Consider the following 13,893-nt stretch of genomic DNA (forward strand, 5'->3'; position numbering starts at 1 on the left):
AGCAGATTTGCCTTTCTTTTCACAGCTTAGTTAATGTCATTTTCCTTTCGGTCACTTAGACATTTAACTTGAGTGATTCTGTGCTAACTATTGTACTTTTGTATCCTTCCTATTGTATCCTTCCTTCAATTGATCTCTGCATCTTATTGGTTTGACTTTTTATAACTGTCGAATAAGAACATTCTACTCATTTTCACTGTCTCAACTTGGTTGTGATCTCTCATTTTGAATAGCTGTTTATTCTCTTCTCAGAGATGCTTGTGTGCTCTCTGGTACCTGGATTATCTTACTAGCCTGTACTTGTTAGTTTATGTGTCTCTCTTCTCCATTAGACTCTGCTCTTGTAAAGAAGGCCCTTGAATTATGACTTTGTGCTCTCAGTACTTAGCTTAATATGTGACATACAATTGGTACACAATAAATATTTTGTGAATACATGAATTAGTTTGTCATTGGCAGTGGTGGTTTAGTCGCCAAGCCGTGTCTGACTCTTGCAATCCCATGGACTGTAGCCTGTCATGCTTCTCTGTCCATGGGATTCTCCAGGCAGGAATACTGGAGTGGGTTGCCATTTCCTTCTCCAAGTTTGTCATTAAATGTTAGTTTTGATGGCTTTGATAACATCAGAGTTTTTTTGGGAGATTTACTTTTGGAAAACTTTCAATACCTATTTTTTTTAAACTATAGTTTCTATAATTGTAGTGATCAAGGATAAAATGGATTCTTTCTTATAGTTATATGTTATCGTCAAAATATATTGTATAGTAAAATAACTTCAAAACTATTAGAATCTTTTTATGGTCTGTGATAATCAAATCTAATTATATTTTCAAGGGTGAAAAATGTTTTACATTCTCTTGCTAGCAATGGAACAGCAAGAAGTGTTTATATTCTTTCCATATCCAAAAATATAACTTATGCAAACCACTGCCATCTCAGAATGAGTGTGTTGAAAAGGAGGAGGCAGGTGACTTAAATCTTTCTTCTTGGTAAAGAATATAATAGTTGAACGTTAATTGGATCCAATATTTAAGTAATGACTGAAAGTTACAGGGAATTTTGGGGTCCAAATTTAAGGAATACCAGGGGGTCTGCATTTGCTAATAATTTCTAATGGTAGCTTTCAGTTCAGTTCAGTTGCTCAGTCGTGTCCGACTCTTTGCGACCCCATGAATCACAGCACGCCAGGCCTGCCTGTTCATCACCAACTCCCGGAGTTCACTCAAACTTACTCACTAATAATTTCTCTTCATCAAATAAATGAATAAAGATATTGTTCTGAGGGGAGTGCAGGAAAGGTGGCAGTTGTTTTCACATGAGTAAAATCCTCATCTGAAACATGCTGCTGACTATTTTGCAAAGCACAATTCTGCTCCCCTGTTAACTGTGTGCTTGTGCTTTATTTGCAGCATCTGGCGAGGCCCCAATGTGAACTGCACAGACAGTTCGGGTTACACGGCTTTACACCATGCAGCCTTAAATGGACATAAGTAAGTGCCACTTATTTGGACTGGAATCTGTGTGTATTTAGTTACATGTGATGAAGTTAATTATGTCTGATGGTTCCTGTTTCATGTTGCCACAAGTCCCCTGGGCTTAGATGAATTTGGAGAAGCACCAGGTGCTCAACACTTGACATGTTGAAAGTGGTAGGAATGTTGCTGAGGATGAGTATGTGCAGAGTGCAGATCAAGTCAAAGACCACACAGGGAAAATGGAAGAAGTGCCAGGACCATGTTAGTCACGTGTACATTTGGCATGGGAATGGGATAAACCAGGGATTCCCAACCCCTGGGCCACACATAGGTACTGGTCCATGGCCTGTTAGGAAGCAGGCTGTACAGCAGGAGGTGAGAGGCAGGAGAGTGAGCAAAGCTTGTCTGTATTTACAAACTCTCCCCATTACTCGCATTAATGCCTAAACTCTGCCTCCTGTTAGGTCAGTGACATTCATTAGATTCTCACAGGAGCGTGAACCCTACTGTGAACTGTGCATGTAAGGGATCTAGGTTGTGTGCTCCTTGTGAGAATCATCCCCAAACCACCCTTCTCCTCACTCCCTGGGTCTGTGGAAAAATTGTCTTCTATGAAACCAGTCCCTGGTGCCAAAAAGATTAGGGACTGATGGGATAAACCACTCAATGATGCCTCCCTACTTTCTGGGGTATCTTCACGAATTATGGGATTATTCACTAAGAATGAACTCTTTTAGTAGAGTCTTGCTCTTATAAGCCATGGCCACTTTGACAAACCTCTTTGAAATCCTCAAACTAAGCTAACATGCTTTCTCTCTGTCATTCATGAATGGTCTCTCGGGTTTTAAACCTCTTTAACCTGTGGAATTATATTTCAAATAATGTGATAGTCTATGATATGGAGGGTGAAAAAATGTATAACCATCAACAGTATTTTATTGACAATGTTTTAGCCAGGAAACCTAATGGTTTAGTGACAGTGTGAGGAGTCCTCTGAATGAGTCAAATGTTCTGTCGTCCTTCATCAGAAGAAAGGTGACCTTGTTCATGTGTCTCCTCTCCTATCTGTTTTTCCTTTGCTTTAATTATTCAAGTTAGTCTTTTCAGATCTGAATCATTTCATTTCACTTCAGTAGTTTTAAGCATGGTAATTACTGCCTTAAAATTACTATAGTGTGCTAAGTCACTAAGTTGTGTCTGCCTGTTTACAACCCTATGGACTGTAGCCCACCAGGCTCCTCTGTCCATGGGATTTCCCAGGCAAGAATACTGGAGTGGGTTGCCATTCCCTTTTCCAGGGATTCTTCCTTACCCAGGGATCAAACCTGCATCTCCTGCATTGCAAGCGGATTCTTTTACCACTGAGCCACCTGGAAAGCCTCCAAAATTACTGATAGTTATCTTTTAATTTTGCATTTAACATTTCTTTTATTCTGTGAATTGAGACACAAATTGAGACTTAGTTATACTTGATTACACTTCATGATCTTAAAGCTCTCATACAAGGACCTTACCATTTTTGTCATTATTTATCATTCTGACTTTATACTGTTCATGGGGTTCTAAAGGCAAGAATACTGAAGTGGTTTGCCATTCGCTTCTCCAGTGGACCACATTCTGTCACATCTCTCCACCATGACCCACCCGTCTTGGACTAGACAAGGCTGTGGTCCTAGTACTGAAAGAGAAATGCCCCAGGTCAGTAGCTGCCCAATATGCTACTGGAGATCAGTGGAGAAATAGCTCCAGAAAGAATGAAGGGATGGAGCCAAAGCAAAAACAATACCCAGCTGTGGATGTGACTGGTGATAGAAGCAAGGTCCGATGCTGTAAAGAGCAATATTGCATAGGAACCTGGAATGTCAGGTCCATGAATCAAGGCAAATTGGAAGTGGTCAAATAAGAGATGGCAAGAGCGAATGTCGACATTCTAGGAATCAGCGAACTGAAATGGACTGGAATGGGTGAATTTAACTCAGATGACCATTATATCTACTACTGCGGGCAGGAATCCCTCAGAAGAAATGGAGTGGCCATCATGGTCAACAAAAGAGTCCGAAATGCAGTACTTGATGCAATCTCAAAAATGACAGAATGATCTCTGTTCGTTTCCAAGGCAAACCATTCAATATCAAAGTAATCCAAGTCTATGCCCCAACTGGTAACACTGAAGAAGCTGAAGTTGAACGGTTCTATGAAGACCTGCAAGACCTTTTAGAACTAACACCCAAAAAAGATGTCCTTTTCATTACAGGGGACTGGAATGCAAAAGTAGGAAGTCAAGAAACACCTGGAGTAACAGGCAAATTTGGCCTTGGAATACAGAATGAAGCAGGGCAAAGACTAATAGAGTTTTGCCAAGAAAATGCACTGGTCATAACAAACACCCTCTTCCAACAACACAAGAGAAGACTCTATACATGGACATCACCAGATGGTCAACACTGAAATCAGATTGATTATATTCTTTGCAGCCAAAGATGGAGAAGCTCTATACAGTTAGCAAAAACAAGACCAGGAGCTGACTGTGGCTCAGACCATGAACTCCTTATTGCCAAATTCAGACTTAAATTGAAGAAAGTAGGGAAAACCACTAGACCATTCAGGTATGACCTCAATCAAATCCCTTATGATTATATAGTGGAAGTGAGAAATAGATTTAAGGGCCTAGATCTGATAGATAGAGTGCCTGATGAACTATGGACTGAGGTTCGTGACATTGTACAGGAGACAGGGATCAAGACCATTCCCATGGAAAATAAATGCAAAAAAGCAAAATGGCTGTCTGGGGAGGCCTTACAAATAGCTGTGAAAAGAAGAGAAGCGAAAAGCAAAGGAGAAAAGGAAAGATATAAACATCTGAATGCAGAGTTCCAAAGAATAGCAAGAAGAGATAAGAAAGCCTTCTTCAGCGATCAATGCAAAGAAATAGAGGAAAACAACAGAATGGGAAAGACTAGGGATCTCTTCAAGAAAATCAGAGATACCAAAGGAACATTTCATGCAAAGATGAGCTAGATAAAGGACAGAAATGGTATGGACCTAATAGAAGCAGAAGATATTAAGAAGAGATGGCAAGAATACACAGAAGAACTGTACAAAAAAGAGCTTCATGACCCAGATAATCACGATGGTGTGATCACTGACCTAGAGCCAGACATCCTGGAATGTGAAGTCAAGTGGGCCTTAGAAAGCATCACTACGAACAAAGCTAGTGGAGGTGATGAAATTCCAGTTGAGCTATTTCAAATCCTGAAAGGTGATGCTGTGAAAGTGCTGCACTCAATATGCCAGCAAATTTGGAAAACTCAGCAGTGGCCACAGGACTGGAAAAGGTCAGTTTTCATTCCAATCCCAAAGAAAGGCAATGCCAAAGAATGCTCAAACTACCACACAATTGCACTCATCTCACACGTTAGTAAAGTAATGCTCAAAATTCTCCAAGCCAGGCTTCAGCAATATGTGAACCGTGAACTTCCTGATGTTCAAGCTAATTTTAGAAAAGGCAGAGGAACCAGAGATCAAATTGCCAACATCCGCTGGATCATAGAAAAAGCAAGAGAGTTCCAGAAAGACATCTATTTCTGGTTTATTGACTATGCCAAAGCCTTTGACTGTGTGGATCACAATAAACTGTGGAAAATTCTGAAAGAGATGGGAATACCAGACCACCTGATCTGCCTCTTGAGAAATTTGTATGCAGGTCAGGAAGCAACAGTTAGAACTGGACATGGAACAACAGACTGGTTCCAAATAGGAAAAGGAGTTTGTCAAGGCTGTATATTGTCACCCTGTTTATTTAACTTCTATGCAGAGTACATCACGAGAAACGCTGGACTGGAAGAAGCACAAACTGGAATCAAGATTGCTGGGAGAAATATCAATAACCTCAGATATGCAGATGACACCACCTTTATGGCAGAAAGTGAAGAGGAACTAAAAAGCCTCTTGATGAAAGTGAAAGTGGAGAGTGAAAAAGTTGGCTTAAGGCTCAACATTCAGAAAACTAAGATCATGGCATCCGGTTCCACCACTGCATGGGAAATAGATGGGAAAACAGTGGAAACAGTGTCAGACTTTATATTTCTGGGCTCCAAAATCACTGCAGATGGTGACTGCACTCATGAAATTAAAAGACGCTTACTCCTTGGAAGGAAACTTATGATCAACCTAGATAGCATATTGAAAAGCAGAGACATTACTTTGCCAACAAAGGTCTGTCTAGTCAAGGCTATGGTTTTTCCTGTGGTCATGTATGGATGTGAGAGTTGGACTGTGAAGAAGGCTGAGCGCTGAAGAATTGATGCTTTTGAACTGTGGTGTTGGAGAAGAGTCTTAAGAGTCCCTTGGACTGCAAGGAGATCCAACCAGTCCATTCTGAAGGACATCAGCCCTGGGATTTCTTTGGAAGGAATGATGCTAAAGCTGAAACTCCAGTACTTTGGCCACCTCATGCGAAGAGTTGACTCATTGGAAAAGACTCTGATGCTGGGAGGGATTGGGGGCAAGAGGAGAAGGGGACGACAGAGGATGAGATGGCTGGATGGCATCACTGACTTGATGGACATGAGTCTGAGTGAACTCCGGGAGTTAGTGATGGACAGGGAGGCCTGGTGTGCTGCAATTCATGGGGTCGCAAAGAGTCGGACACAACTGAGAGACTGATCTGATCTGATCATTATGACTTGTTTACCTTGAAACTTATTGCATAAATTGAACATTATCATTCTGTTTGAAGAATATTTGAATTATGTAAAATATCATAAACTTAATGTTTCATCACTTAGATCCTTAGTATTGGAATTCTCAAATTACATTTTTTTTCATCCAGTCCTTATTCTATATGATGTAACCTTATACCACCGACCTAAGAACTTTTTATTTTGCCGAGTCTTTTTCAGCTATTTTGCTACCCTTCTCTAGAGCGGAAAATGTGTCCAGATCCTTACCATCTGAGTCTTTTAAAGGAAATGCTATTTATTCTTCTTCATACCTGAATCATCAGGAGGGAAGTCAATTAAATCAGCCCAAGCTGACTTCTTTGGCCATCTTAGTTGGGGATTCAGTGGCTCTGGTGGAACCATATTTCTTGGTCCCAGCTGGGAAGACAAGCTATCAAGTATAATGGACGGAAGATCTTGGGCTTGACTATTTGAGCTATACAACTTTTCTCGTTCTACCTTAGCTTGGCATTATTTCTCAAAATAATATTGTACCCAAATGTCCCTTTCTTGATTTTCAGTGGTTTTAAGTAAATGTTTTTGGTTTATATGTGACATCCTATGAAGTTCTAACCATTAAGATATATTTCTCTGAGGCTTCTTGCACAATTTTTAGTTTTATTGGCAGTGTAAAAAGTGAGGATAATTTAGGTGAATTGAATAGCAGTCACTAAGCTTATCATAAAGAGATGGGAATTTGACTGTATTTCTTTTAAGATCTTTAATTGAAGATGTTCTCTGAGGATTATATATCTCTGCTTTGCTTTCATCTAAAGGTATCATTTTTCTTTTTAATTTTTTTGCCCTTTTTTTTTTTTTTAACAAAACCACTCAGATGGCATTCCCTCCCTCTTACTTTCCCAAAAGAGAAAGATTTTACTTAGTGTCATCATGCAGGTGTTAGAAAAAAGTAGGAAAATTCTAATCCCATCTCTCCCTCCCTGCCAGTTATGTGACCTTGAGCCATTTAATTAACCTCTTTATGCCTCAGTTCAAATGTACTGAATACACCATATTCCTTCTAATTATAACATTTTATGATATAATATTTTGTTATTTGTGGCTCAGTTAGGTACTATGATGTTACAGTTCTGAAATTTGGATTTTCATCTACAAAGAATTCTTGATTTTAAATTATTTAATTTATCAAGGACTTTTAAAGTTAGAGATCATTTATTCTATCCTACCTTCATTACTTCTTTTATTTTATAGATGGAGAAACAAGACCATGCTGGATAAGTGACTTAGTGGCCACTTAATCATTAAGGTGGGGCTGTATCTAGAGTCCGAGTGTATACTTTGACCTGTAATTTACCTTGTATCCCTCTATGACTGTATGCACATCAGTGTTCTAATTTCTTATTGGTTTTTCTCTGTCACATTATGTATTTCTGGCTGCCTCCCATTATCATCAAGTAGTGTATTCTCACGGAATGCTCAGTTAAATATTGCCATAAGAAAAGATATTTGTAGAATAAAAACTTGTCATAGAATATACCTCAGAGCCAGAGGACAATGGTTTTCCTTTTCTTTGTCTTTGGTATTCTCACTTCAAATAGTTAATGAAACATTGTGCTGTATTCCTCCCAAGCAAGCCTTAGCCGTCAGCATAGAAACACTTCATTTCTATCCTTGTTCTTGCTGCTTGTATCCATCAACTTTAGATTGTTTTCACAAACATGGTTTCTAGGCTGAAAGTGTTAGTTGCTCAGTCATGTCCAACTCTTTGGACCCCATGGTCTGTAGCCCACCAGGCTCTTCTGTCCATGGGATTCTCCAGGCAAGAATACTGGAATGGGTTGCTATTTCCTTCTCCAGGGGATCTTCCCAACTCAGGAATCGAACCTGGGTCTCCTGCATTGCAGGCGGTTTCTTTATGGACCGAGCCACCAAGGAAGTTCATGGAATTATAGAGCTAGAAGAAATGTTACAGGGTCTTATAGTTTATTCATTTGCTTTGGGCACATCCTTTCCCCTTTCCTCCAATATATAATCTGTGGCCTTCACACTGCAAATTAAGACTGTATCCTCACTATTTTGTATGTTTTATTGAGAGTCTCATTTATCACTGCTAGTTAGCCCACAAATGGGACAACATTTTATATACCTGAAATACATTATTTCACAATGAAAAATTCGTCTCCACTTAGCCAAATCAGGACACAATAGAAATACTCTTGGTGATTTCCTGAGTCATTTGTAATTACAGATGAGAAAATTGTTACTTTTAAATGATAGAAAAAGCACAGTCAGTAGAACAAATTTAACTGGCAATGATTGTAAATAAATTATTTCAGTAGATAGGCTAGAGATTTATCTTTTCTTTTTTTTCTTTTTAAAATATGGAGGATTCATTGTCTCTCTCATATATTTCTTTTGCAAATTTTATTGCTTTAATTAATTCTCTTCTGAATAGCAATAGCAATTTCTTCTGAAATATCCAACTTCCTCTTTTTTCCTCCACTTCCTCCTCCCTTTTTTAACTCCCTCCTTTCTTCCCTTCTTCTCTCCTCTTTCCCTCTCTTCCTCTTTCCTTCTTTTCTTTGCTCTTTCTTTTCTGTCTTTTAAAATAATCATCTTATTATTTTAATAATCCCTATAAAGTTTTACTAAACCTGTATGTTCATATTTCATTCTGATTTCTCTCTTCTTAGAAAATTGCTGGTTTTATTTTCTTGTTAAGTTTCATCTCATTAAACTATGTTGGGTACATTGTGATTCTTGGATGCTGTTTTGGAAAATGTCAGTAATAAATTGTTATTGTATCTTTGAAGTATGTTTGTTATTTGATATGTGTGGGGTTATTTTCTGTTCTTGCTTTTGATTCTTTAAATATTAATGCTTGATAATTCATTATCTATAATCAAGATTGTATCTCAAATTGGGTCTAGACTCTAGATAGTAAACTATCTGCTATACCTTTGATTTGCTCACAATAGACTTTCTAATGAAAGAAGAGCACTTCCTCTAAAAATTTATATAATCTAGTCCATGAAGTTGCTCTTTGAATCACCTACAAATATCTTTGGTTGATTGCTTCTTTCTTGGATTAGAATATTAACTAGTTAAATTTGACTTTATTCATTTTATCTGAAAATAAATCTATGGGAGTGAATTCAGTATATAATGGAGCTCCAGTTAGAAAATGAAGTGTATTGTCCTAAAGTCTTCTGACTACGTTGAGCATTTTTGCAACTTTATTTCCAAAAAAGAGAAATAAAATCCTTAAGAAAGTCTGAAATCAAAAGGGCCTTAATGACTTTGAGAATTTCATTAGTTTATTAATGGATAATTTGCATGTCATTAGCTTATTACATCCATATGAAGATGATTTGCATTTATTTCAAAATTCTTTGTTTTAAAAATTTTTTTTTTTACTTTACAATATTTTATTGGTTTTGCCATACATTAACATGAATCTGCCACAGGTGTATATGTGTTCCCCATCCTGAAACCCCCTCCCAATTTCCTCCCCATCCCATCACTCTGGGTCATCCCAGTGCACTAGCCCTGAGCACCCTGTATCATGCATCAAACCTGGACTGGCAATTCGTTTCACATATGATAATATATACGTTTCAATGCCATTCTCCCAAATCATCCCACCCTTGCCCTCTCTCACAGAGTCCAAAAGACTGTTGTATACATCTGTGTCTCTTTTGCAGTCTTGCATACAGGGTTATCATTACCATCTTTCTAAATTCCACATATATGCATTAGTATACTGTATTGGTGTTTTTCTTTCTGGCTTACTTCACTCTGTATAATAGGCTCCAGTTTCATCCACCTCATTAGAACTGATTCAAATGTATTCTTTTTAATGGCTGAGTAATACTCCATTGTGTATATGTACCACAACTTTCTTATCCATTCATCTGCTGATGGACATCTAGATTGCTTCCATGTCCTGGCTATTATAAACAGTGCTGCGATAAACATTGCAAACACAGGAGGATGAAATGAAATAAATTTCTTTGGTTAACTGTAAGGCAACTTGCTGTTGAGGTAAAGAAATTTGAATGTTGAATCTTCCCAATTAATTTAATTTTGCTTATAATGTATACTGAACTTCTTAAAAGACATTTCATACTAATCAGAAGTATTATTTATGTCTATCAAAAAATGAAACAAATTAAACATGATAGCAAAAATCAATACTTTTTAGAATTCCTATTTTTACCTGAACAAACATTTTTAACCTCAAGCTGCAAAATGTTGCAGTGATTTAAACTGAATTATTATTAAACTTAATTGGGTATTTTGTTTTGTTCCTAGGAAATGGAATTATTTTTTCTGTGATCTCATCAATTACATTTATTTTAGTGTTTTGGAGAATTTTTTGTCAAATGCTGTAAGAAAGATTACTACTTTAGTTTTAAGATATAGGTATTTTCTGCTTGCTAGCTTATAGACAGTTTTCATCAATATAACTTAATATTTCATGCCAGATAACCAAGCACAGTCAACATATTCATGATACTTTTGGAAGATATAAGATGCAACTTAAATAAAAGTAAAAAAAGAGAAGTTAACTAGGCTCATGGTGATCAGTTTGCAATGTATCAGATCATTATGTTGTACACTTGAAACTAAAATCATGTTATATTTCAATTATATCCCTCCCCAAAACCAACTACCCCCAAAACCAAAAACAACTACTCTTCTTGTTTAGACATTAAAGAAAGTAACTGAAATTTAATTTGTTCTTGATAAGCCTGGATGAAAAAGGCCTGTATAATGCATATTACTTGTGGTATACATGGATATATCATAAGAAAGATTAATGATACTTTATTGATTAATATTTTGCTTAAGTTTCAGTGAGACCAATAGGCACTCATTTGATCAAAGATATAACTTTATATTTCAAAAATATGTTTTTTTATTAGAAATCTGAGTTTACCCAGTTCATTAGCTGGTATCTCTGAATAAGAGAAAAGATTTTAAATACATTTAAATTAAAAAATAAATTTTATAGAATATTTATTTAATAAAATAAGCTAAAAAACTTAAATATAAATAATAGTATTTATTTAGAATCTTGGTGTTCACAAAAGACAATTTTATAAACATGCAGATTATTCTTTAATGATTTAGATATTAGATGGTAGTAACTTACACAATACAAATAATTAGTAAGATGGTCAGTTTTTTCAGTATATCATAACTCTTCTTGATAATAAATGCATATCACACACATTATTTGAAAATGTCAACAAAAACTGAGCCCAAGAACAAATGAAATTCTGAAGGGTTTGAGAGTAAAAGAAAACAGTATTGATGACTCCATAAAATTTTCCTCTTTCCTCTTAGAAAGGAAATGTTTAGAAGTTTCAGAATTCTTTTGATTTGCTTAGGCATTGAAGAATGAAATTAAAACCCTTCACATAATTGTCCCTTTTTAATACATGGATTTGGAGGAGGCTTTTTTTTTTGGTAGGATAAATTCTACTGATCACTCCCAGGTATTTAACAATGCTTCCTTTGGTGTTATTTTACCTTTTATTTTCTTGAACTTCAGTTCAAGAAAAAAGAAGGCAAAAATTGTTTAATATTGCAGCAAATAGCTTTAAGAATAGTTTTTAATTGTATACAGTTTTACAGTAATATTCATTTCTCATTTGATTCATACCACAACCCTTTTAGACCAGCAGCTATATGTAATCTCTAAATTCCATTTTAACAGTGTCTGAAAGAGAGACAGAGGTTATTTGAAGTGTCCAAGATTGGTAAAGAATCTGCCTGCAATGCAGGAACTGCATAAGATGCAGCTTTGACCTCTGGACGGGGAAGATCCCCTGGGGGCGGGCATGGCAACCCGCTCCAGTATCTTTGCCTGGAGAATCCCATGAACAGAGGAGCCCGACAGGCTACCGTCTATAGGGTTACAACCACAAAATGCTGATGAAAGAAATCAAAGATTTCTTTGGAAGTCCATCTCTTGGACCCAAATAGATGGAGAAATATACCATGTTCATGCATCAGAAGAATCAATATAGTGAAAATGAGTGTATTACCCAAAGCAATCTATAGATTCAATGCAATCCCTATCAAGCTACCAATGGTATTTTTCAGAAAACTAGAACAAATAATTTAACAATTTGTATGGGAAAAAAAAAAAAAAAAACTCGAATAGCCAAAGCAATCTTGAATCAACCTGCTTGATGTCAGACTATACTACAAAGCTACAGTCATCAAGACAGTATGGTACTGGCACAAAGACATAAATATAGATCAATGGGACAAAACAGAAAGCCCAGAGATAAATCCATGCACCTATGGGCATCTTATCTTTAACAAAGGAGGCAATAATATACAACAGAGAAAAGACAATCTCTTTAACAATTAGTGCTGGGAAAACTGGTCAACCAGCAGTGGAAGAATAAAACTAGAACACTTTCTAACACCATACACAAAAATAAACTCAAAATGGATTAAAGATCTAAATGTAAGACCAGAAACTATAAAACAACTAGAAGAAAACATAGGCAAAACACTCTCTGACATAAATCACAGCAAGATCCTCTATGACCCACCTCCCAGAGTAATGGAAATAAAAGCAAAAATAAACAAATGGGACCTAATTAAACTTAAAAGATTTTGCACAACGAAGGAAACTATAAGCAAGGTGAAAAGACAGCCTTCAGAATGGGAGAAAATAATAGCAAACAAAGCAACTGACAAAGAATTAATCTCAAGAATATACAAGCAGCTCCTGCAGCTCAATTCCAGAAAAATAAATGACCCAATCAAAAAATGGGCCAAACAACTAAACAGACATTTATCCAAAGAATACATACAGATGGCTAACAAACACATGAAAAGATGCCCAACACCACTCATTATCAGAGAAATGCAAATCAAAAGCACAATGAGGTACCATTTCACACCAGTCAGAATGGCTGCTATCCAAAAGTCTACAAGCAATAAATGCTGGAGAGGGTGTGGAGAAAGGGGAACCCTCTTACACCATTGGTGGGAACACAAACTAATATAGCCACTATGGAGAACAGTGTGGAGATTCCTTAAAAACTGGAAATAGAACTGCCATATGACCTACCAATCCCACTGCTGGGCATACACACCAAGGAAACCAGAATTGAAAGAGACATGTGTACCCCAATGTTCATCGCAGCACTGTTTACAATAGCTAGGACATGGAAGCAACCTAAATGTCCGTCGGCAGACAAATGGATAAGAAAGCTGTGGTACACACAATGGAATATTACTCAGCTACTAAAAAGAATGCATTTGAATCAGTTCTAATGAGGTTGATGAAACTGGAACTTATTATACAGAGTGAAGAAAGCCAGAAAGAAAAACACCGATACAGTATATTAACACATGCATATGGAATTTAGAAAGGTGGTAATGATGACCCTATATGTGAGACAGCAAAAGATACACAGATAAAGAACAGATTTGATGCAGGATACAGGATGCTTGGGGCTGGTGCATTGGGATGACCCAGAGGGATGATATGGGGAGGGAGGTGGGAGAGGGGTTCAGGATTGGGAACACGTGTACACCCGTGGCGGATTCATGTTGATGTATGGCAAAACCAATACAATATTGTAAAGTAATTAGCATTTAATTAAAATAAATAAATTAAAAAAAAAAAGAACAGACTTTTGGACTCTCTGGGAGAAGGCGAGGGTAGGATGATTTGAGAGAATAGCACTGAAACATGTATATTA

At 36.9% G+C, this 13,893-nt stretch overlaps 1 protein-coding gene across 5 annotated transcripts in view; it reads left to right on the plus strand.

Moving 5' to 3' along the window:
- The window catches only part of ANKS1B (ankyrin repeat and sterile alpha motif domain containing 1B), a 1,156,394-nt gene that overhangs the window by 142,426 nt on the left and 1,000,075 nt on the right, over positions 1-13,893 (plus strand). For all 5 annotated transcript variants that reach the window (XM_070370293.1, XM_070370295.1, XM_070370296.1 and 2 more), the window contains exon 2: positions 1,410-1,490. In XM_070370293.1, the coding sequence (XP_070226394.1) occupies positions 1,410-1,490 (81 nt within the window). The remainder of the gene's footprint in view (positions 1-1,409; positions 1,491-13,893) is intronic.

The sequence above is a fragment of the Bos mutus genome, chromosome 5 (genome assembly GCF_027580195.1).
Source record: "Bos mutus isolate GX-2022 chromosome 5, NWIPB_WYAK_1.1, whole genome shotgun sequence".
Taxonomy (NCBI): domain Eukaryota; kingdom Metazoa; phylum Chordata; class Mammalia; order Artiodactyla; family Bovidae; genus Bos; species Bos mutus.